This window comes from Salvelinus alpinus, chromosome 10 (genome assembly GCF_045679555.1).
Source record: "Salvelinus alpinus chromosome 10, SLU_Salpinus.1, whole genome shotgun sequence".
NCBI classification, from domain to species: Eukaryota; Metazoa; Chordata; class Actinopteri; order Salmoniformes; family Salmonidae; genus Salvelinus; species Salvelinus alpinus.
The window spans coordinates 76,236,391-76,261,700 of NC_092095.1; the positions used below are offsets into that span (position 1 = coordinate 76,236,391).

The 25,310-nt window shown below is 50.9% G+C and overlaps 1 protein-coding gene across 1 annotated transcript in view; it reads right to left on the reverse strand.

The window, feature by feature from the left end:
* The window catches only part of LOC139532996 (protein diaphanous homolog 3-like), a 255,078-nt gene that overhangs the window by 126,252 nt on the left and 103,516 nt on the right, over positions 1 to 25,310 (reverse strand). Inside the window, exon 9 of the mRNA XM_071331142.1 lies at positions 22,153 to 22,291. Coding sequence (XP_071187243.1) covers positions 22,153 to 22,291 — 139 coding nt within the window. The remainder of the gene's footprint in view (positions 1 to 22,152; positions 22,292 to 25,310) is intronic.

Here is a 25,310-nt window from a genome sequence, read left to right on the forward strand (position 1 = left end):
TTTAGACGTTTTGAAACCACATCTACTCACTCATTGGTTGACAGTCTCTGTTGTCATGGTTTTAGACGTTTTGAAACCACATCTACTCACTCATTGGTTGACAGTCTCTGTCGTCATGGTTTTAGACGTTTTGAAACCACATCTACTCACTCATTGGTTGACAGTCTCTGTCGTCATGGTTTTTAGACGTTTTGAAACCACATCTACTCACTCATTGGTTGACAGTCTCTGTTGTCATGGTTTTAGACGTTTTGAAACCACATCTACTCACTCATTGGTTGACAGTCTCTGTTGTCATGGTTTTTAGACGTTTTGAAAACATCGGTAGTATTAAAACTGACTCGGCTGTGTGTTCCCAGGAAGTCGTACAGCGTTCTGAGCAATCCGATTGGCTAGCGGTAGGACTATAGGTGCGTTTGATTTGCTCTCTGGGAACACCGAGTAGGGAGAGTTTATACCATCAGTTTTCGACACATGAAATGGTTGAAAAAAAGGGGAAGACTCCACCAACCCGGCGCGCAGGGCAGCTGAAACAAGAGCACCTACTGGCAACAGCGCCAGAGACAGAATAAAGCAGGAACGTAAAGCTTTGTCGTTGTTTTTAAAAAAAAAAATTTTTATAGAGAAATGTTCGGCGATTGACTAGGAATGCCTTGGAGACGGACCAGTCGATGGATCGTTTAGTGACCACTGACCTAAAGCCTCTTCTCTCTGCGGGCTGATTTCAGCCTGGTGCAGAGCGTGTGACGGGGAGAGGGACTGCACTGCGGAGGCATCAGAGCCCGACAGCGAGGTGTGATGGAGCCCGTCAGGGAGACCAGATCAGAGCCTTAATATACTGCAGTCTGGAGCTGAGACTAACTGATGGGACTGCAGGTCTGAGGTAACTGATGTGATGGGGAGTGTGTGTGTGTGTGTGTGTGTGTGTGTGTGTGTGTGTGTGTGTGTGTGTGTGTGTGTGTGTGTGTGTGTGTGTGTGTGACTGCAGAGCCACTGGATTGATTTAGTGGCAGACGGGAGGACATTTACTCTGATTAAAGTAGAGGAGTCTGTTCTTACATTCCTCCTCTCTCTCCTCCTGCCCTCTTTATCCTTCCCCTTCTCTCTCCTCTCTCTCCTCCCCTCTCTCTTTCCTCTCCTCCTCCCCTCTTTATCTCCTCTCCTCTCTCTCTCCTCCCCTCTCTCTTTCCTCTCCTCCTCCCCTCTTTATCTCCTCTCCTCTCCTCTTCTCCTCCTCCTCCACTCTTTCCCCTTCTCTTTCCATCTATCCTTGTCTTCCTCTTCCTTCTTTCAAAGTGATGGCAAGTTGACAACACACAGCCTGCCGCTGGTCTCCACAGGTCCATGTAGGAGCCTACCCCCCCCCCCCCCGTCTCCCCCTCCTAGATCTCCTCTCCAGTCATAGTGACAACACACAGGTCCATGTAGGAGCCTACCCCCCCCCCCCCCGTCTCCCCCTCCTAGATCTCCTCTCCAGTCATAGTGACAACACACAGGTCCATGTAGGAGCCTACCCCCCCCCCCCGTCTCCCCCTCCTAGGTCTCCTCTCCGGTCATAGTGACAACACACAGGTCCATGTAGGAGCCTACCCCCCCCCCCCCCCCCCCCGTCTCCCCCTCCTAGATCTCCTCTCCAGTCATAGTGACAACACACAGGTCCATGTAGGAGCCTACCCCCCCCGTCTCCCCCTCCTAGATCTCCTCTCCAGTCATAGTGACAACACACAGGTCCATGTAGGAGCCTACCCCCCCCCCCCGTCTCCCCCTCCTAGATCTCCTCTCCAGTCATAGTGACAACACACAGGTCCATGTAGGAGTCTACCCCGTCTCCCCCGTCTCCCCCTCCTAGAGCTCCTCTCCAGTCATGGTGACAACACACAGGTCCATGTAGGAGCCTACCCCCCCCCCGTCTCCCCCTCCTAGAGCTCCTCTCCAGTCATAGTGACAACACACAGTTAAAGAAGAGCCCGTCTGAGGTTGGACGGGGACAGTAAATAGCAGATGGAGACGAGGCTGTTGTGGGCTCGTTACGGTGTGATAAACTGAGCTTTTAAAGGACATAAAGACATGAATATATGAATGAACCCGGGAGAAGAATGACCGATAACAACAACAACAAGAGTTCACCATCTCCAGGAAGGTTACAGAGGATTCACCAGCCATATGTCATGCTACCTTGTACCGGCGTAGAAAAACACATGTCACCACAGAACTAAACACATGGGAGCTGTCACCACAGAACTAAACACATGGGAACTGTCACCACAGAACTAAACACATGGGAACTGTCACCACAGAACTAAACACATGGGATCTGTCACCACAGAACTAAACACACGGGAGCTGTCACCACAGAACTAAACACATGGGAACTGTCACCACAGAACTAAACACACGGGAGCTGTCACCACAGAACTAAACACATGGGAGCTGTCACCACAGAACTAAACACGTGGGATCTGTCACCACAGAACTAAACACATGGGAGCCGTCACCACAGAACTAAACACGTGGGATCTGTCACCACAGAACTAAACACACGGGAGCTGTCACCACAGAACTAAACACGTGGGATCTGTCACCACAGAACTAAACACATGGGAGCCTGTCACCACAGAACTAAACACACGGGAGCTGTCACCACAGAACTAAACACATGGGAGCCTGTCACCACAGAACTAAACACATGGGAGCTGTCACCACAGAACTAAACACATGGGATCTGTCACCACAGAACTAAACACATGGGATCTGTCACCACAGAACTAAACACGTGGGAGCTGTCACCACAGAACTAAACACATGGGATCTGTCACCACAGAACTAAACACATGGGATCTGTCACCACAGAACTAAACACATGGGAGCCGTCAGGGACTGGAAAGCTGGGATGTTTCTGTCCTGACGAGCAACGGCCAAAGAGAGAGAGAGGGAGGATGGAGAAAGGAGAGAGAAAGAAAGAGAGAGAGAGGGATGATGGAGAAAGGAGAGAGAGAGAGAGGGAGGATATAGAGAGAGAGGGAGGATATAGAGAGAGAGGGAGAGAGAGAGAAGGGAGAGAGAGAGAGGAGAGAGAGAGAGAGAGAGAGCGAGAGAGGGAAGGAAAGAGAGAGAGGGAAGGAAATAGAGAGAGAGAGAGAGAGAGATAGAGATAGAGAGAGAGATCTTTTTTCATATTTTTTTGTCCTGTCTGTCTGAACAGATACAGGAAGTCCTTCTGAATCGCATCGGTTTGGTAAAATGTCAAAGGTCAATCTGGGATGAAAGCAGTAGCGGCATCAGAGGGATTCTATTCTATTCCAGGGTAATATTGGGATGCTACAAGTCAGCAAGATACGCATGTGTCTGTCTGTACACTTACACACACGTTCTATATTCACATTCTATATTCACATTCTATATTCACATTCTATATTCAGACACATCTGTACACTTACACACACGTTCTATATTCACATTCTATATTCACATTCTATATTCACATTCTATATTCAGACACATCTGTACACTTACACACACGTTCTATATTCACATTCTATATTCACATTCTATATTCAGACACATTCTATATTCACATTCTATATTCACGTTCTATATTCACATTCTATATTCACATTCTATATTCAGACAGACTCATCTTTCTCATATATTCTGAGACTCACTGATACAACTATCTGATGTAGTTCACATTGAAGTGAGGTACAGCTGTACAGACTGATACAACTATCTGATGTAGTTCACATTGAATGGAGGTACAGCTGTACAGACTGATAAAACTATCTGTTGGGGAACACCATTCATCCATTCCTCTCTCCATCGCCCCTAGGGGGTTACCTTCATCCATTCCTCTCTCCATCGCCCCTAGGGGGTTACCTTCATTCATTCCTCTCTTCATCGCCCCTAGGGGGTTACCTTCATCCACTCCTCTCTCCATCGCCCCTAGGGGGTTACCTTCATCCATTCCTCTCTCCATCGCCCCTAGAGGGTTACCTTCATCCATTCCTCTCTCCATTGCCCCTAGGGGGTTACCTTCATCCATTCCTCTCCATCGCCCCTAGGGGGTTACCTTCATCCATTCCTCTCTCCATCACCCCTAGGGGGTTACCTTCATCCATTCCTCTCTCCATCGCCCCTAGAGGGTTACCTTCATCCATTCCTCTCTCCATCTCCCCTAGGGGGTTACCTTCATCCATTCCTCTCTCCATCGCCCCTAGGGGGTTACCTTCATCCATTCCTCTCTCCATCGCCCCTAGGGGGTTACCTTCATCCATTCCTCTCTCCATCGCCCCTAGGGGGTTACCTTCATCCATTCCTCTCTCCATCGCCCCTAGGGGGTTACCTTCATCCATTCCTCTCTCCATCGCCCCTAGGGGGTTACCTTCCTCCATTCCTCTCTCCATCGCCCCTAGAGGGTTACCTCCATCCATCCATCTTTCCCACATTCCTGTTCCATCCATCCCTCGCTCCCTCCATGCCTCCCTTGCCTGCCGCTGGTCTCCATAGCTCCATGTAGGAGCCCCCCTAGAGATCGTGTCCAGTGCACAGTAGACCCAAAGTATTCTGGGCCTATCATCCCTCCATCTATCCCTTCACCAGCCACCCTACAGCTGGCCTGGCCTACTTCCCTCTCTGGTTCGGCCTGCTCTGTTCTCCTGCTGCTGTGGGTGAGGTCTGAACCCGGCCCGGCCTGCTCTGTTCTCCTGCTGCTGTGGGTGAGGTCTGAACCCGGCCTGACCTGCTCTGTTCTCCTGCTGCTGTGGGTGAGGTCTGAACCCGGCCCGGCCTGCTCTGTTCTCCTGCTGCTGTGGGTGAGGTCTGAACCCGGCCCGGCCTGGCCTGCTCTGTTCTCCTGCTACTGTGGGTGAGGTCTGAACCCGGCCCGGCCTGGCCTGCTCTGTTCTCCTGCTGCTGTGGGTGAGGTCTGAACCCGGCCTGGCCTGCTCTGTTCTCCTGCTGCTGTGGGTGAGGTCTGAACCCGGCCCGTTATCCAACCCTAGTTCTTCCATCTCTTCTTGTCCAGTCCTTATTCAAACCCCCAGTTGTTGTCCATTTAGATTTTCACATCAACAAATAACATTATATTCATTACATTTACATCTTTTATTTAAAAATAAATAAATTAAGATAACCAATTTAGACATTTACACAATTACATTTTATTTTTCTAACTATATTTCTCTAAAAACATTTGTTAATAATCGGTTCTCGTAATTTTTTGTTCCCCGACTTCCAAAATTGAATTGGCGACAACACTGCAATTCTCACCTCTCTGGACCTTCCAGACACTCCCACCTACCAACACACACTACTGTATTCCATCACTCACACCTACCAACACACACTACTGTATTCCATCACTCCCACCTACCAACACACACTACTGTATTCCATCACTCACACCTACCAACACAACCTACTGTATTCCATCACTCCCACCTACCAACACACACTACTGTATTCCATCACACTACTGTATTCCATCACTCCCACCTACCAACACACACTACTGTAATCCATCACTCACACCTACCAACACATACTACTGTATTCCATCACACTACTGTATTCCATCACTCCCACCTACCAACACACACTACTGTATTCCATCACTCACACCTACCAACACACACTACTGTATTCCATCACTCCCACCTACCAACACACACTACTGTATTCCATCACCACCTACCAACACACACTACTGTATTCCATCACTCCCACCTACCAACACACACTACTGTATTCCATCACACTACTATATTCCATCACACTACTGTATTCCATCACTCCCACCTACCAACACACACTACTGTATTCCATCACAGTACTGTATTCCATCACTCCCACCTACCAACACACACTACTGTTTTCCATCACTCCCACATACCAACACACACTACTGTATTCCATCACACTACTGTATTCCATCACACTACTGTATTCCATCACTCCCACATACCAACACACACTACTGTATTCCATCACACTACTGTATTCCATCACTCACACCTACCAACACACACTACTGTATTCCATCCCACTACTGTATTCCATCACACTACTGTATTCCATCACTCCCACCAACTACAGCGAACAGCAGTAACCTAAATAACAGAGTGTCTTGCCTGTTCGATTTTACACTTCTGCTGAGAACACTAAACAACATTAGCTTTTATAAACTAACAACTCTCAGCCCTCAGAGAGAGGGAGGGAGGGAGAGAGGGAGGGAGGGAGGGAGGGCGGAGAAACAAACATATCTATATCTCAGGATTATTTGGGAGTACAAAAAGATAGAGAGACAGAGAAAGAATGTGAGTAGATTGAGAGAGTAGAAATCATCAAATATGTATTAATATATAAATACACACAGGAGATCACAGGCATGTCAGCCAGCCTTCTTGGCAGGCTAGTTGGGGTACAAAACACGGCTGAAATGAGGAATATGATTCACACTAATTGCTGTGAGCAGAGGTAGAGGAGGGGAGGGGAGAGGGGGAGAGAGGAGAGAGGAGGGGAGAGGAGGAGAGAGGGAGGAGAGGAGATGAGGGGGAGAGAGGGGGAGAGAGGAGGGGAGAGAGGAGAGGGAGATGAGGAAGGGAGAGGGGAGGGGAGAGGAGAGGGAGAGGAGGAGAGGAGGGGAGAGGGGGAGAGAGGGGGAGAGAGGAGAGGGAGATGAGAGGAGGGGAGAGGGGGAGAGAGGAGGGGAGAGGGGGAGAGAGGAGAGGGAGATGAGAGGAGGGGAGAGGGGGAGAGAGGAGAGGGAGATGAGAGGAGGGGAGAGGGGGAGAGAGGAGAGGGAGATGAGAGGAGGGGAGAGGGGGAGAGAGGAGAGGAGAGGGAGGGGAGAGGAGGGAGAGGAGAGGAGAGGAAGATGAGAGGAGAAGAGCTCTAATCTTAGTCTTTGAAGGTATCACAGCTCAACAAGGCTTTGATGTCTGCCCCATTTCTGCCTGCTTCTCTCTCTCTCTCTCTATTTACCCAGAACGCACCTGTGACAGGAGACTTATCGCTAAAGAGATGTGTACAAAAGCCTTTTGCTTCTCCTTTTGTCTTCAAAATGAAGACATGAATATAGTTATATACACATGATGTGAGCCGGCGTGTAGAAGGTACAGTAGAACTAGATCTGATCTGGGAGCAGCGTCTGAGGTTACTGATCTGGGAGCAGCGTCTGATATTACTGATCTGGGAGCACCGTCTGATATTACTGATCTGGGAGCAGCGTCTGGTATCACTGATCTGGGAGCAGCGTCTGATCTGGGAGCAGCGTCTGACGTTACTGATCTGGGAGCAGCGTCTGATATTACTGATCTGGGAGCAGCGTCTGATCTGGGAGCAGCGTCTGATGTTACTGATCTGGGAGCAGCGTCTGATGTTACTGATCTGGGAGCAGCGTCTGATGTTACTGATCTGGGAGCAGCGTCTGATATTACTGATCTGGGAGCAGCGTCTGATATTACTGATCTGGGAGCAGCGTCTGATATTACTGATCTGGGAGCAGCGTCTGATATTACTGATCTGGGAGCAGCGTCTGATGGTACTGATCTGGGAGCAGCGTCTGATATTACTGATCTGGGAGCAGCGTCTGATATTACTGATCTGGGAGCAGCGTCTGGTATTACTGATCTGGGAGCAGCGTCTGATATTACTGATCTGGGAGCAGCGTCTGATCTGGGAGCAGCGTCTGACGTTACTGATCTGGGAGCAGCGTCTGATATTACTGATCTGGGAGCAGCGTCTGATCTGGGAGCAGCGTCTGATGTTACTGATCTGGGAGCAGCGTCTGATGTTACTGATCTGGGAGCAGCGTCTGATGTTACTGATCTGGGAGCAGCGTCTGATATTACTGATCTGGGAGCAGCGTCTGATATTACTGATCTGGGAGCAGCGTCTGATGGTACTGATCTGGGAGCAGCGTCTGATATTACTGATCTGGGAGCAGCGTCTGATATTACTGATCTGGGAGCAGCGTCTGATATTACTGATCTGGGAGCAGCGTCTGATATTACTGATCTGGGAGCAGCGTCTGGTATTACTGATCTGGGAGCAGCGTCTGATATTACTGATCTGGGAGCAGCGTCTGATATTACTGATCTGGGAGCAGGGTCTGATATTACTGATCTGGGAGCAGCGTCTGATATTACTGATCTGGGAGCAGCGTCTGAGATCGGTTTGTATTAGGTGGAACCTTACAGTTAGTCAGCGGTGGGAAAATACCCAGTTGTCATACTTGTCATACTTGAGTAAAACTAAAATATACTTTAATAGAAAATGACTCAAGTCAAAGTCACCCAGTAAAATACTACTTGAGTAAAAGTCTAACAGTATTTTGTTTAAAATATACTTAAGTAAAAATATTTTATTTTATTTAACCTTTATTTAACTAGGCAAGTCAGTTAAGAACAAATTCTTATTTACAATGACTGGGCCAAACCCGGAGGACGCTGGGCCAAACCCGGACGACGCTGGGCCAAACCCGGACGACGCTGGGCCAAACCCGGACGACGCTGGGCCAAACCCGGACGACGCTGGGCCAAACCCGGAGGACGCTGGGCCAAACCCGGACGACGCTGGGCCAATTGTGCACCGCCCGATGGAACTCCCAATCACGGCCTAATGTGATGCAGCCTGGATTCGAACCAGGGACTGCAGTGACGCCTCTAGCACCAAAATCTAGACATCACGAAACGTGTGTTTAGTGAGTCCCCTAGATTAGAGGCTAGAAGGGATGGCCAGGGATGTTCTCTGTTTAGTGAGTCCGTCAGATCAGAGGCGGTAGGGATGACCAGGGATGTTCTCTGTTTAGTGAGTCCGTCAGATCAGAGGCGGTAGGGATGACCAGGGATGTTCTCTGTTTAGTGAGTCCTCCAGATCAGAGGCGGTAGGGATGACCAGGGATGTTCTCTGTTTAGTGAGTCCTCCAGATCAGAGGCGGTAGGGATGACCAGGGATGTTCTCTGTTTAGTGAGTCCGTCAGATCAGAGGCGGTAGGGATGACCAGGGATGTTCTCTGTTTAGTGAGTCCTCCAGATCAGAGGCAGTAGGGATGACCAGGGATGTTCTCTGTTTAGTGAGTCCGTCAGATCAGAGGTAGTAGGGATGACCAGGGATGTTCTCTGTTTAGTGAGTACATTATTTTCTTGAGGAATGTAGTGAGGTAAAAGTTGTCAAAAATAGAAAATAGTAAAGTACTGATACTACTTAAGTAGTACTTTAAAGTACTTTTACACCACTCTCTCTGAGGAAAAACAGGTGTGGAAAAGGAAGCCACACCGCAGACTGTCTGCTCTCTCAGCTCAGAACACGGCGGGAAAGAGAGCCCAGTCCAGCCATCAGGCTAGCTGGTAGTTTGTAGTCTGATTTAGACTCTCCTCTCCTTGTTCAATCAAAATACAATCCCAGACAGACACTCGGCTAAGAGTGGCATTTTCCACTGTCTTCAAGTCCAGCCACTCCCACCCCTCTCTGGTCTGAAATGGGCTAATTTCCTCTAACAGAACCAAATGACTGGTGAGACAGAGGAGAGCAGGGTCTGAGTCTGAGTGTCTGGAAAGGAACATGTCAGGGTGTTACTGAGTAGGACACTACCTCTCCTCTCCTGAAGGACAGAGTTACTGAGTAGGACACTACCTCTCCTCTCCTGAAGGACAGAGTTACTGAGTAGGACACTACCTCTCCTCTCCTGAAGGACAGAGTTACTGAGTAGGACACTACCTCTCCTCTCCTGAAGGACAGAGTTACTGAGGAGGACACTACCTCTCCTGAAGGACAGAGTTACTGAGTAGGACACTACCTCTCCTGAAGGACAGAGTTACTGAGTAGGACACTACCTCTCCTCTCCTGAAGGACAGAGTTACTGAGTAGGACACTACCTCTCCTCTGGTCTCCTCTCCTGAAGGACAGAGTTACTGAGGAGGACACTACCTCTCCTCTCCTGAAGGACAGAGTTACTGAGGAGGACACTACCTCTCCTCTGGTCTCCTCTCCTGAAGGACAGAGTTACTGAGTAGGACACTACCTCTCCTCTGGTCTCCTCTCCTGAAGGACAGAGTTACTGAGTAGGACACTACCTCTCCTCTGGTCTCCTCTCCTGAAGGACAGAGTTACTGAGTAGGACACTACCTCTCCTCTGGTCTCCTCTCCTGAAGGACAGAGTTACTGAGTAGGACACTACCTCTCCTCTGGTCTCCTCTCCTGAAGGACAGTGTTACTGAGTAGGACACTACCTCTCCTCAAGGACAGAGTTACTGAGTAGGACACTACCTCTCCTCTGGTCTCCTCTCCTGAAGGACAGAGTTACTGAGTAGGACACTACCTCTCCTCTGGTCTCCTCTCCTGAAGGACAGTGTTACTGAGTAGGACACTACCTCTCCTCAAGGACAGAGTTACTGAGTAGGACACTACCTCTCCTCTGGTCTCCTCTCCTGAAGGACAGAGTTACTGAGTAGGACACTACCTCTCCTCTCCTGAAGGACAGAGTTACTGAGGAGGACACTACCTCTCCTCTGGTCTCCTCTCCTGAAGGACAGTGTTACTGAGTAGGACACTACCTCTCCTCTCCTGAAGGACAGAGTTACTGAGTAGGACACTACCTCTCCTCTGGTCTCCTCTCCTGAAGGACAATGTTACTGAGTAGGACACTACCTCTCCTCTGCTCTCCTCTCCTGAAGGACAGAGTTACTGAGTAGGACACTACCTCTCCTCTCCTGAAGGACATAGTTACTGAGGAGGACACTACCTCTCCTCTCCTGAAGGACAGTGTTACTGAGGAGGACACTACCTCTCCTCTGGTCTCCTCTCCTGAAGGATAGAGTTACTGAGGACGACACTACCTCTCCTCTCCTCCTGTAGGATTCATTCTTCTTCTCTTCTAGGAAGTAGGACACTACTTTAGGCTTCTCTATGTCATCCCTCTGTCTATTTCTCCTTCTGAACACTCTTCTTCTGTAGGCCCCTCTGTGCTGTAAGCATGTCTCTCTGTTTACAGCTTTTACATGATGGGTCCCCATCTTCTTCCCTAGGCCTGAATATCTCTCTCTCTCTCTACCCCCCTCTCTCACTCTCTCTCTCTCTCTCTGTGTGTGTCTGTGTGGTGCAGGGCGCCTGGCTGGCTCCTCTGTCTCCATCTCTCTCTCTGTGTGTGTCTGTGTGGTGCAGGGCGCCTGGCTGGCTCCTCTGTCTCCATCTCTCTCTCTGTGTGTGTCTGTGTGGTGCAGGGCCCCTGGCTGACTCCTCTGTCTCCATCTCTCTCTCTGTGTGTGTGTCTGTGTGGTGCAGGGCGCCTGGCTGACTCCTCTGTCTCCATCTCTCTCTCTGTGTGTGTCTGTGTGGTGCAGGGCCCCTGGCTGACTCCTCTGTCTCCATCTCTCTCTCTGTGTGTGTGTGTGTCTGTGTGGTGCAGGGCGCCTGGCTGACTCCTCTGTCTCCATCTCTCTCTCTGTGTGTGTCTGTGTGGTGCAGGGCGCCTGGCTGACTCCTCTGTCTCCATCTCTCTCTCTGTGTGTGTCTGTGTGGTGCAGGGCCCCTGGCTGACTCCTCTGTCTCCATCTCTCTCTCTGTGTGTGTCTGTGTGGCGCAGGGCGCCTGGCTGACTCCTCTGTCTCCATCTCTCTCTCTGTGTGTGTCTGTGTGGCGCAGGGCGCCTGGCTGACTCCTCTGTCTCCATCTCTCTCTGTGTGTGTCTGTGTGGTGCAGGGCGCCTGGCTGACTCCTCTGTCTCCATCTCTCTCTGTGTGTGTCTGTGTGGTGCAGGGCGCCTGGCTGGCTCCTCTGTCTCCATCTCTCTCTCTCTGTGTGTGTCTGTGTGGTGCAGGGCGCCTGGCTGGCTCCTCTGTCTCCATCTCTCTCTCTGTGTGTGTCTGTGTGGTGCAGGGCGCCTGGCTGGCTCCTCTGTCTCCATCTCTCTCTCTGTGTGTGTCTGTGTGGTGCAGGGCGCCTGGCTGACTCCTCTGTCTCCATCTCTCTCTGTGTGTGTGTCTGTGTGGTGCAGGGCGCCTGGCTGGCTCCTCTGTCTCCATCTCTCTCTGTGTGTGTGTCTGTGTGGTGCAGGGCGCCTGGCTGGCTCCTCTGTCTCCATCTCTCTCTCTCTGTGTGTGTCTGTGTGGTGCAGGGCGCCTGGCTGGCTCCTCTGTCTCCATCTCTCTCTCTGTGTGTGTCTGTGTGGTGCAGGGCGCCTGGCTGACTCCTCTGTCTCCATCTCTCTCTGTGTGTGTGTCTGTGTGGTGCAGGGCGCCTGGCTGGCTCCTCTGTCTCCATCTCTCTCTGTGTGTGTGTCTGTGTGGTGCAGGGCCCCTGGCTGGCTCCTCTGTCTCCATCTCTCTCTCTGTGTGTGTGTGTCTGTGTGGTGCAGGGCGCCTGGCTGACTCCTCTGTCTCTATCTCTCTCTCTGTGTGTGTGTCTGTGTGGCGCAGGGCGCCTGGCTGGCTCCTCTGTCTCCATCTCTCTCTCTGTGTGTGTCTGTGTGGTGCAGGGCCCCTGGCTGACTCCTCTGTCTCCATCTCTCTCTCTGTGTGTCTGTGTGGTGCAGGGCGCCTGGCTGACTCCTCTGTCTCCATCTCTCTCTGTGTGTGTCTGTGTGGTGCAGGGCGCCTGGCTGGCTCCTCTGTCTCCATCTCTCTCTCTCTGTGTGTGTCTGTGTGGTGCAGGGCGCCTGGCTGGCTCCTCTGTCTCCATCTCTCTCTCTCTGTGTGTGTCTGTGTGGTGCAGGGCGCCTGGCTGGCTCCTCTGTCTCCATCTCTCTCTCTGTGTGTGTCTGTGTGGTGCAGGGCGCCTGGCTGACTCCTCTGTCTCCATCTCTCTCTGTGTGTGTGTCTGTGTGGTGCAGGGCGCCTGGCTGGCTCCTCTGTCTCCATCTCTCTCTGTGTGTGTGTCTGTGTGGTGCAGGGCCCCTGGCTGACTCCTCTGTCTCCATCTCTCTCTCTGTGTGTCTGTGTGGTGCAGGGCGCCTGGCTGACTCCTCTGTCTCCATCTCTCTCTGTGTGTGTCTGTGTGGTGCAGGGCGCCTGGCTGGCTCCTCTGTCTCCATCTCTCTCTCTCTGTGTGTGTCTGTGTGGTGCAGGGCGCCTGGCTGGCTCCTCTGTCTCCATCTCTCTCTCTGTGTGTGTCTGTGTGGTGCAGGGCCCCTGGCTGACTCCTCTGTCTCCATCTCTCTCTCTGTGTGTGTCTGTGTGGTGCAGGGCGCCTGGCTGACTCCTCTGTCTCCATCTCTCTCTCTGTGTGTGTCTGTGTGGTGCAGGGCCCCTGGCTGACTCCTCTGTCTCCATCTCTCTCTCTGTGTGTGTCTGTGTGGCGCAGGGCGCCTGGCTGGCTCCTCTATTTGACATCTTAATAATTCCTCCTTTGTAGCCATGTAGGGAATGTTAAATAAAGCTGTGACGTTTAATTTGTCGCTCCACAAACATTTGTCCGCTCGCCGCTCCTACCCTGGGAGTTAACGCACCAGATTTGTCTTACAGCCGCTACAATCACCTAGCATGCAGCAGCAGCCGGGAGACAGAAGGAAAAACCACTCGGATAGGGCTGGGCTCTATGTTAACACTGTCCTGTAGTGTCCTGTCCACAGCTAGCAGGGGCTCTAACTAACCAGCAGTGTCCTGTAGTGTCCTGTCCACAGCTAGCAGGGGCTCTAACTAACCAGCAGTGTCCTGTAGTGTCCTGTCCACAGCTAGCAGGGGCTCTAACTAACCAGCAGTGTCCTGTAGTGTCCTGTCCACAGCTAGCAGGGGCTCTAACTAACCAGCAGTGTCCTGTCCACAGCTAGCAGGGACTCTAACTAACCAGCAGTGTCCTGTAGTGTCCTGTCCACAGCTAGCAGGGGCTCTAACTAACCAGCAGTGTCCTGTCCACAGCTAGCAGTGACTCTACCTAACCAGCAGTGTCCTGTCCACAGCTAGCAGGGACTCTAACTAACCAGCAGTGTCCTGTAGTGTCCTGTCCACAGCTAGTATGGGCTCTAACTAACCAGCAGTGTCCTGTAGTGTCCTGTCCACAGCTTGCAGGGACTCTAACTAACCAGCAGTGTCCTGTAGTGTCCTGTCCACAGCTAGCAGGGACTCCAACTAACCAGCAGTGTCCTGTCCACAGCTAGCAGGGACTCTAACTAACCAGCAGTGTCCTGTAGTGTCCTGTCCACAGCTACCAGGGGCTCTAACTAACCAGCAGTGTCCTGTCCACAGCTAGCAGGGACTCTAACTAACCAGCAGTGTCCTGTAGTGTCCTGTCCACAGCTAGCAGGGGCTCTAACTAACCAGCGGTGTCCTGTCCACAGCTAGCAGTGACTCTACCTAACCAGCAGTGTCCTGTCCACAGCTAGCAGGGACTCTAACTAACCAGCAGTGTCCAGCAGTGTCCTGACTACAGCCAGTATGGGCTCTAACTATCCAGCAGTGTCCTGTCCACAGCTAGTATGGGCTCTAACTAACCAGCAGTGTCCTGTAGTGTCCTGTCTACAGCTAGTAGGAGCTCTAACTAACCAGCAGTGTCCTGTAGTGTCCTGTCCACAGTCAGTATGGGCTCTAACTAACCAGCAGTGTCCTGTAGTGTCCTGTCCACAGTCAGTATGGGCTCTAACTATCCAGCAGTGTCCTGTCCACAGTCAGTATGGGCTCTAACTATCCAGCAGTGTCCTGTCCACAGTCAGTATGGGCTCTAACTAACCAACAGTGTCCTGTCTACAGCTAGCAGGGACACTAACTAACCAGCAGTGTCCTGTCTACAGCTAGCAGGGACACTAACTAACCAGCAGTGTCCTGTAGTGTCCTGTCTACAGCTAGCAGGGACACTAACTAACCAGCAGTGTCCAGCAGTGTCCTGTCTACAGCTAGTATGGGCTCTAACTAACCAGCAGTGTCCTGTAGTGTCCTGTCTACAGCTAGTATGGGCTCTAACTATCCAGCAGTGTCCTGTCTACAGCTAGTATGGGCTCTAACTATCCAGCAGTGTCCTGTAGTGTCCTGTCTACAGCTAGTACGGGCTCTAACTAACCAGCAGTGTCCTGTAGTGTCCTGTCTACAGCTAGTACGGGCTCTAACTAACCAGCAGTGTCCTGGTCTCCACTGTATATTGATGCTGAACAGTCCGACAGCGTTAGCCTCAGTTCCTCAGTGGGGAGTAAAACAGGGGAATATATGAATGTTAAAAGAGAGGTCTCTGGTTGTGGCGGGGCCTTGATTCAGTCAGAACCCTGCTTCCTGTGTCTCTACCCAGCGTGCATCCCTGTCCTCACCACTGGACCAGAACACTCAACACACAGCCTGCTGACAGAACAGCCTCAGAACTAGAACGAGTTGAACGGACGTCTCCATTCAGGTCAATGATGCCATAACGGGTGGACTGGCGGCCATTATGAGCGTCCCAATGAGAGGAAAGCAGGAAGTAGACAATCAGCCTTAAACAAAAGGTATTGTAGGGGAAAGAGAGACACAGATACAGGCCCAGGCCTTGTGGGGGGAGAGGAGACACAGATACAGGCCCAGGCCTTGTGGGGGGAGAGGAGACACAGATACAGGCCCAGGCCTTGTGGGGGGAGAGGAGACACAGATACAGGCCCAGGCCTTGTGGGGGGAGAGGAGACACAGATACAGGCCCAGGCCTTGTGGGGGGAGAGGAGACACAGATACAGGCCCAGGCCTTGTGGGGGGAGAGGAGACACAGATACAGGCCCAGGCCTTGTGGGGGGAGAGGAGACACAGATACAGGCCCAGGCCTTGTGGGGGGAGAGGAGACACAGATACAGGCCCAGGCCTTGTGGGGGGAGAGGAGACACAGATACAGGCCCAGGCCTTGTGGGGGAGAGGAGACACAGATACAGGCCCAGGCCTTGTGGGGGGAGAGGAGACACAGATACAGGCCCAGGCCTTGTGGGTGGAGAGGAGACACATATACAGGCCCAGGCCTTGTGGGGGGAGAGGAGACACAGATACAGGCCCAGGCCTTGTGGGGGGAGAGGAGACACAGATACAGGCCCAGGCCTTGTGGGGGGAGAGGAGACACAGATACAGGCCCAGGCCTTGTGGGGGGAGAGGAGACACAGATACAGGCCCAGGCCTTGTGGGGGGAGAGGAGACACAGATACAGGCCCGGGCCTTGTGGGGGGAGAGGAGACACAGATACAGGCCCGGGCCTTGTGGGGGAGAGGAGACACAGATACAGGCCCAGGCCTTGTGGGGGGTGAGGAGACACAGATACAGGCCCAGGCCTTGTGGGGGGAGAGAAGACACAGATACAGGCCCAGGCCTTGTGGGGGGAGAGAAGACACAGATACATGCCCGGGCCTTGTGGGGGGAGAGGAGACACAGATACAGGCCCGGGCCTTGTGGGGGAGAGGAGACACAGATACAGGCCCAGGCCTTGTGGGTGGAGAGGAGACACATATACAGGCCCAGGCCTTGTGGGGGGAGGAGACACAGGCCTTGTGGGGGGAGAGGAGACACAGGCCTTGTGGGGGGAGAGGAGACACAGGCCTTGTGGGGGGAGAGGAGACACAGGCCTTGTGGGGGGAGAGGAGACACAGGCCTTGTGGGGGGAGAGGAGACACAGGCCTTGTGGGGGGAGAGGAGACACAGGCCTTGTGGGGGGAGAGGAGACACAGGCCTTGTGGGGGGAGAGGAGACACAGGCCTTGTGGGGGGAGGAGACACATGCCTTGTGGGGGGAGAGGAGACACAGGCCTTGTGGGCGGAGAGGAGACACAGGCCTTGTGGGGGGAGAGGAGACACAGGCCTTGTGGGGGGAGAGGAGACACATGCCTTGTGGGGGGAGAGGAGACACATGCCTTGTGGGGGGAGAGGAGACACAGGCCTTGTGGGGGGAGAGGAGACACAGGCCTTGTGGGGGGAGAGGAGACACAGGCCTTGTGGGGGGAGAGGAGACACATGCCTTGTGGGGGGAGAGGAGACACAGGCCTTGTGGGGGGAGAGGAGACACAGGCCTTGTGGGGGGAGAGGAGACACAGGCCTTGTGGGGGGAGAGGAGACACATGCCTTGTGGGTGGAGAGGAGACACAGGCCTTGTGGGGGGAGAGGAGACACATGCCTTGTGGGTGGAGAGGAGACACAGGCCTGTACCATCCTAAAGTCACCTTCAGAAACAAGCTGTTGAACATCATGGGTCACTGTGCCTCACCGTGTAGAGGAGCAGGCAGAATGGCCTTTCCTTCAGCCTATCCCCTATGTAGGGCACTACTTTTGATCAGGGTCCATAGGGCTATGGTGTAAAGTAGTGCACTACACAGGGAATAGGGTACTGTTTGGGACACACAATCCTTTTGTTCTGACACAGGCAGCCAGTGAAAAATATGAAACGTTTTAGTGTTTTGAGTGCAGATGGCCTGTGAGTCTGGCTTGATCCAGACAGACGTCTCTCTCTGGTTGATTTTCCCCTCCTCTCTAACATTACTGTTAACACAGCATTGGTTGTTGGCAGAGGTGGTTTTAATACAGACGTTCCAGCAGTAAGTAATGGCTAATGTCTAGAAGGGCACTAAGTCCCAAATGGCACCCTATTCCCTATATAGTGCACTACTTTAGACCAGGGCTCAATTCCCACAGGGCTCCAGTCTAAAGTAGTGCACTATATAGGCCATGAAATAGGCTGTGATTTGGGACTCAGACAGGCTCTGCCAGTGGAGTGGAGAGTGGGAGAGAGCTTAGAGGGGATACAGATTAAGTGTGTACAGGGTTAGAGAGGTTAGAAGGGATACAGGTTAAGTGTGTACAGAGTGGTAGAGAGGTTAGAAGGGATACAGGTTAAGTGTTTACAGAGTGGTAGAGAGGTTAGAAAGGATACTGGTTAAGTGTGTACAGGGTGGTAGAGAGGTTAGAAGGGATACTGGTTAAGTGTGTACAGGGTGGTAGAGAGGTTAGACGGGATACAGGTTAAGTGTGTACAGGGTGGTATAGAGGTTAGAAGGGATACTGGCTAAGTGTGTAGAGAGTTTAGAAGGGATACTGGTTAAGAGGGTAGGAAGGGATACTGGTTAAGTGTGTACATGGTAGTAGGTGGTTAGATGGGATACTGGTTAAGTGTATATAGGGTAGTAGAGAGGTTAGAAGGGATACTGGTTACGTTTTATACATTTTATATATTTTTATTTCACATTTACTTCACCAGGTAGGCTAGTTGAGAACAAGTTCTCATTTACAATTGCGACCTGGCCAAGAATAAAGCAAAGCAGTGCGACACAAACAACAACACAGAGTTACACATGGAATAAACGATCGTACAGTCAATAACAAAATAAAGTCTATATACAGAGCGTGCAAATGGTGTGAGGAGGTAAGGCAATAAATATGACATAATAGCGAAGTAATTACAATTTAAGGCAAATTAACACTGGAGTGATAGATGAGTAGATGATGATGTGCAAGTAGAGATACTGTGTGTGTAGAGGGTGGTAGAGGTTAGAAGGGATACATGTTAAGTGTGTATAGGGTAATAGAGAGGTTAGATGGGATACAGGTTCCTTTAGTTTGTGTTTGAGGGACAGAGTGTGTGTGTGTGTGTGTGTTAGAGTGTTTCAGTGTGTGTGTGTGTGTTTGTGTGTGTGTTAGAGAGTGTTTCAGTGTGTGTGTGTGTGTGTGTTTCAGTGTGTGTGTGTGTTAGAGAGTGTTTCAGTGTGTGTGTGTGTGTGTGTGTGTGTGTTTGTGTGTGTGTTAGAGAGTGTTTCAGTGTGTGTGTGTGAGTGTGTGTGTGTGTGTGTGTGTGTGTGTGTGTGTGTGTGTGTGTGTGTTTCTGTGTGTGTTAGAGAGTGTTTCAGTGTGTGTGTGTGTGTGTGTGTGTGTGTGTGTGTGTGTGTGTGTGTGTGTGTGTGTGTGTGTGTTTCAGTGTGTGTGGGTGTTTCAGTGTGTGTGTGTTAGAGAGTGTTTCAGTGTGTGTGTGTGTGTGTGTGTGTTAGAGAGTGTTTCAGTGTGTGTGTGTGTGTGTGTGTGTGTGTCATCCCATTCCTCAGGGATATCAAGAGCGTTTGGTTTTGAGTTGTCTTAATGTCAGCGTATCTAAATATATTTCAGGCTTCTCAGCACACGTCACATTTCTCGTTAAGCCACAGTGACAAAATGTTGGCGCAAGTTTTATCTTTCTCTCTGAGCTTCTTCTCTTAAATTGAAAAGTTTAAAATCACCTCTTGAGTTCTGGAGTCTGAAGCATAGAAATTAAGATGTGTCTGTCTAGAACAGGGCAGTCCAACCCTCTTCACGGAGATATAACTTCCTGTGGGTTTTCAGTCCAACACTCTTCCTGGAGATATCAGTGGGTTTTCAGTCCAACCCTCTTCCTGGAGATCTACCTTCCTGTGGGTTTTCAGTCCAACCCTCTTCCTGGAAATCTACCGTCCTGTGGGTTTTTAGTCCAACCCTCTTCCTGGAGATCTACCGTCCTGTGGGTTTTCAGTCCAACCCAAGTGGTTGTAAATACATGATATCCTCACAGAGAGCTGTGACTCTCCTTTCTGTAACTAGGACAACAATAGTTGTCTTTTTTCCAGCAACGGTCACATGTTTGCGCTTCTCAGAATGCTTCTCTCCCTCCTCCATGCTTCTCCCTCCCTCCTCCATGCTTCTTTCTCCCTCCTCCAGGCTTCTCTCTCCCTCCTCCATGCTTCTCTCTCCCTCCTCCATGCTTCTCTCTCCCTCCTCCATGCATCTCTCTCCCTCCGCCATGCTTCTCTCTCCCTCCTCCATGTCACAGTGTGGAGAGACAGGGAGTCAGCAGCCGACAGCCAAACAGGGCCAGGCTGATTCGTTCATAGCAGGAATCACCATAATGCATACTAGACTATTACTGCGGTTTTAGAACAATCTACAGGAACGTTGTGAAGCAAAAATCAACCGAAAATTACAGACGGAAGCAAAAACGCTTCGGTAAGAGGAAGGAAATATCGGTACTTCAGTGGTTTATAGTCCCGGCTTCTAGTGAGAGTTTCTGTATGAGCACTTTGAGAGAGAGAGAGACAGAGACAGAGACAGAGAGAGAGACAGAGAGAGAGACAGAGAGAGAGACAGAGAGAGAGACAGAGAGAGAGAGAGAGAGAGAGAGAGAGAGAGAGAGAGAGAGAGAGAGAGAGAAAAACAGAGAGAGAGACAGAGAGAGAGAGAGACAGAGAGAGAGACAAAGAGAGAGACAGAGACAGACCGAGAGAGAGAGACAGAGACAGAGACCGAGAGAGAGAGAGAGAGAGAGAGACAGAGAGAGAGACAAAGAGAGAGACAGAGACAGACCGAGAGAGAGAGACAGAGACAGAGACCGAGAGAGAGAGAGAGAGAGAGAGACAGAGAGAGAGACAAAGAGAGAGACAGAGACAGACCGAGAGAGAGAGACAGAGAGAAACAGAGGAGAGACAGAGACAAATAGGACTGTGGTCACTGGTGAAATGACTGTGGATAAAGAGGTTCTGGGTGGTGCTGAGTTCTTCTGTTCTGGCAACGTAACACAGTTAGTCTACACTATACCGTAATCAGTTACCACGTTTTATACGGTAATCAGTTACCACGTTTTATACGGTAATCAGTTACCACGTTTTATACGGTAATCAGTTACCACGTTTTATACCGTAATCAGTTACCACGTTTTATACGGTAATCAGTTACCACGTTTTATACGGTAATCAGTTACCACGTTTTATACCGTAATCAGTTACCACATTTATACCGTAATCAGTTACCACGTTTTATACCGTAATCAGTTACCACATTTTATACCGTAATCAGTTACCACGTTTTATACCGTAATCAGTTACCACGTTTTATACCGTAATCAGTTACCACTTTTTATACCGTAATCAGTTACCACGTTTTATACCGTAATCAGTTACCACGTTTTATACCGTAATCAGTTACCACATTTTATACCGTAATCAGTTACCACGTTTTATACCGTAATCAGTTACCACGTTTTATACCGTAATCAGTTACCACATTTTATACCGTAATCAGTTACCACGTTTTATACCGTAATCAGTTACCACGTTTTATACCGTAATCAGTTACCACGTTTTATACCGTAATCAGTTACCACGTTTTATACCGTAATCAGTTACCACGTTTTATACCGTAATCAGTTACCACGTTTTATACCGTAATCAGTTACCACGTTTTATACCGTAATCAGTTACTCATTACTCCAAACAGACCAAGACTGGTGTCTTCAGAAAAGCATTTAAGTGTCTTATAAGGCATTACAAAGGATGTTATAATGCTTCATAGGTATATACATCATAGAAAGTCTGAACCAAATGTCTAACTAAAAACTACCTGTCTAACACAGCCATACATTGAGAAGACTTTGTCTGAGGAGCTCAGCCATACATTGTGTTATCAGTGATGAGGAGCTCAGCCATACGTTGTTATCAGTGATGAGGAGCTCAGCCATACGTTGTTATCAGTGATGAGGAGCTCAGCCATACGTTGTGTTATCAGTGTTGAGGAGCTCAGCCATACATTGTGTTATCAGTGATGAGGAGCTCAGCCATACATTGTGTTATCAGTGATGAGGAGCTCAGCCATACATTGTGTTATCAGTGATGAGGAGATCAGCCATACATTGTGTTATCAGTGATGAGGAACTCAGCCATACATTGTGTTATCAGTGATGAGGAGATCAGCCATACGTTGTGTTATCAGTGATGAGGAGATCAGCCATACATTGTGTTATCAGTGATGAGGAGCTCAGCCATACATTGTGTTATCAGTGATGAGGAACTCAGCCATACATTGTGTTATCAGTGTTGAGGAACTCAGCCATACGTTGTGTTATCAGTGATGAGGAGCTCAGCCATACATTGTGTTATCAGTGATGAGGAGCTCAGCCATACATTGTGTTATCAGTGATGAGGAACTCAGCCATACGTTGTGTTATCAGTGATGAGGAACTCAGCCATACATTGTGTTATCAGTGATGAGGAGCTCAGCCATACATTGTGTTATCAGTGATGAGGAACTCAGCCATACGTTGTGTTATCAGTGTTGAGGAGCTCAGCCATACATTGTGTTATCAGTGTTGAGGAGCTCAGCCATACATTGTGTTATCAGTGATGAGGAACTCAGCCATACGTTGTGTTATCAGTGATGAGGAACTCAGCCATACATTGTGTTATCAGTGATGAGGAGCTCAGCCATACGTTGTGTTATCAGTGATGAGGAGATCAGCGGTTCATCGTTACCTGCGTTGACCTCCAGCAGTCTCCTCTTCTTCTGCTGCTGTCTCTCCTGCTTCTCTCTCTCCGCCTTCTCCTTGGCCACCCACGCTCTCCTCTGTTTCTCCTCCGCCTCTCTCCTCCGCGTGTTCTCCTTCAGCGCTTGCTGTGGGAAGGAAGAAAGAGAGAGAGGCAGAAGGAGAGAGAGGAAGAAGGAAAGAGAGGCAGAGAGAGAGAGAGAGAGAGGCAGAGAGAGAGAGAGAGAGAGAGACAGAAGGAAAGAGAGAGAGAGAGAGAGAGAGAGAGAGAGAGAGAGAGAGAGAGAGAGAGAGAGGCAGAGACAGAGAGAGAGACAGAAGGAAAGAGAGGCAGAGAGAGAGAGAGAGAGAAGGAAAGAGAGGCAGAGAGAGAGAGAGAGAGAGAGAGAGAGAGAGAGAGAGAGAGAGAGAGAGAGAGAGAGAGAGAGAGATATTTGTTTATTATCTATTTGAATGCCAATAAAGCCCCTTGAATTGAAATGAAATTGAAATTCAGAGAGAAAGAGAAAGAGAGAGAGGGGGATGGATCGGGAGAGGAGAGAGATAGGGAGAGGAGAGAGAGAGGGAGAGAGAGGGGGATGGATAGGGAGAGGAGAGAGGGGGATGGATAGGGAGAGGAGAGAGAGAGGGGTGGATAGGGAGAGGAGAGAGAGAGGGATGGATAGGGAGAGGAGAGAGAGAGGGGGATGGATAGGGAGAGGAGAGAGAGAGGGGTGGATAGGGAGAGGAGAGAGAGAGGGATGGATAGGGAGAGGAGAGAGAGAGGGATAGATAGGGAGAGGAGAGAGAGAGGGGGATGTGTAGGGAGAGGAGAGAGAGAGGGATGTATAGGGAGAGGAGAGAGAGAGGGATGTATAGGGAGAGGAGAGAGAGAGGGATGTATAGGGAGAGGAGAGAGAGAGGGATGGATAGGGAGAGGAGAGAGAGAGGGATGGATAGGGAGAGGAGAGAGAGAGGGATGGATAGGGAGAGGAGAGAGAGAGGGATGGATAGGGAGAGGAGAGAGAGAGGGATGGATAGGGAGAGGAGAGAGATAAGGATGGATAGGGAGAGGAGAGAGAGAGGGATGGATAGGGAGAGGAGAGAGAGAGAGGGATGGATAGGGAGAGGAGAGAGGGGTGGATAGGGAGAGGAGAGAGGGATGGATAGGGAGAGGAGAGAGGGGTGGATAGGGAGAGGAGAGAGAGAGGAGAGAGAGAGGGATGGATGGATAGGGAGAGGAGAGAGGGACGAGAGAGAGAGAGGGAGAGGAGAGAGAGAGGGGTGGATAGGGAGAAGAGAGAGAGGGGTGGATAGGGAGAGGAGAGAGAGAGGGATGGATAGGGAGAGGAGAGAGAGGGGTGGATAGGGAGAGGAGAGAGAGAGGGGTGGATAGGGAGAGGAGAGAGAGAGGGGTGGATAGGGAGAGGAGAGAGAGAGGGATGGATAGGGAGAGGAGAGAGATAAGAGAACAAAGTAATGATGTGTGTGGCCCATCTCAGACAGCTGCCAAACCTAGACATCTTTACCAGCCGCCATTACAGGAAGATTACACAGTTCAGCTTTTTCCCCAACTCCCTCAGACAACACACTAAAACAGGCTTCAGACTCAGAGAGAGGGAGGCTGGGGTAGGAGAGAGGGAGAGAGAATGATGCTGGGTTAGGAGAGAGAGAGGGAGAGAAAATGATGCTGGGTTAGGAGAGAGAGAGGGAGAGAGAATGAGGCTGGGTTAGGAGAGAGGGAGGGAGAGAGAATGAGGCTGGGTTAGGAGAGAGAGAGGGAGAGAGAATGAGGCTGGGTTAGGAGAGAGGGAGGGAGAGAGAATGAGGCTGGGTTAGGAGAGAGGGAGGGAGAGAGAATGAGGCTGGGTTAGGAGAGAGGGAGGGAGAGAGAAGAGAAGAGAGGGAGGGAGAGAGAAGAGGAGAGAGAGAAGAGAGGGAGGGAGAGAGAATGAGGCTGGGTTAGGAGAGAGGGAGGGAGAATGAAGCTGGGTTAGGAGAGAGGGAGTGAGAATGAAGCTGGGTTAGGAGAGAGAGAAGAGAAGAGGATAGATAATGATGAGAGAGGAGAATGAGCCCTCATTATCCAGTGTTCTCTACTGTGTTCTGTGTCTGTTACAGACACTTAAGGATGTTCTAGAGAATGACTGCATCCCAAATAGACCCTATTCCCTTATGTAGTGCACTACTTTTGACCAGGTCCCACATGGCTCTAGTCAAAAGTAATGCACTACGTAGGGAATAGGGTATATTTGGAATGCACCTATGTGAGGAAGGAGTAGAGTATGTTGCATTTTCTCTCCTCTCTTCCATCTCAGACCATTAACATCTGGTGAGTCTTGTTAGGAATACATCATCTCATTACAGGACAGGAGAGGACAGGAGAGGAGAGGAGGAGGGGAGAGGAGAGGAGGAGGGGAGAGGAGAGGAGGGGAGGAGGGGAGAGGAGAGGAGAGGAGGAGGGGAGGAGAGGAGAGGAGGAGGGGAGGAGAGGAGAGGAGAGGAGGGGAGGAGGGGAGAGGAGAGGAGAGGAGGAGGGGAGAGGAGATGAGGAGGGGAGAGGAGAGGAGGAGGGGAGAGGAGAGGAGAGGAGAGGAGGGGAGGGGGGGAGAGGAGAGGAGAGGAGAGAGGAGAGGAGAGGAGGAGGGGAGAGGAGAGGAGGAAGAAGGGAGGAGGGGAGAGGAGAGGAGGAGGGGAGGAGAGGAGGGGAGGAGGGGAGAGGAGAGGAGGAGGGGAGAGGAGGAGGAGGAGGGGAGAGGAGAGGAGAGGAGAGGAGGAGGGGAGAGGAGAGGAGAGGAGAGGAGGAGGGGAGAGGAGAGGAGAGGAGAGGAGGGGAGAGGAGAGGAGAGGAGAGGAGGAGGGGAGGAGAGGAGAGGAGAGGAGAGGGGAGAGGAGGAGGGGAGAGGAGAGGAGAGGAGGAGGGGAGAGGAGAGGAGAGGAGAGGAGGGGAGGAGGGGAGAGGAGAGGAGGAGGGGAGAGGAGAGGAGAGGAGGAGGGGAGAGGAGAGGAGAGGAGAGGAGGGGAGGAGGGGAGAGGAGAGGAGGAGGGGAGAGGATGAGGGGAGAGGAGAGGAGAGGAGAGGAGGAGGGGAGAGGAGAGGAGAGGAGAGGAGAGGAGAGGAGGAGGGGAGAGGAGAGGAGGAGGGGAGAGGAGAGGAGGAGGGGAGAG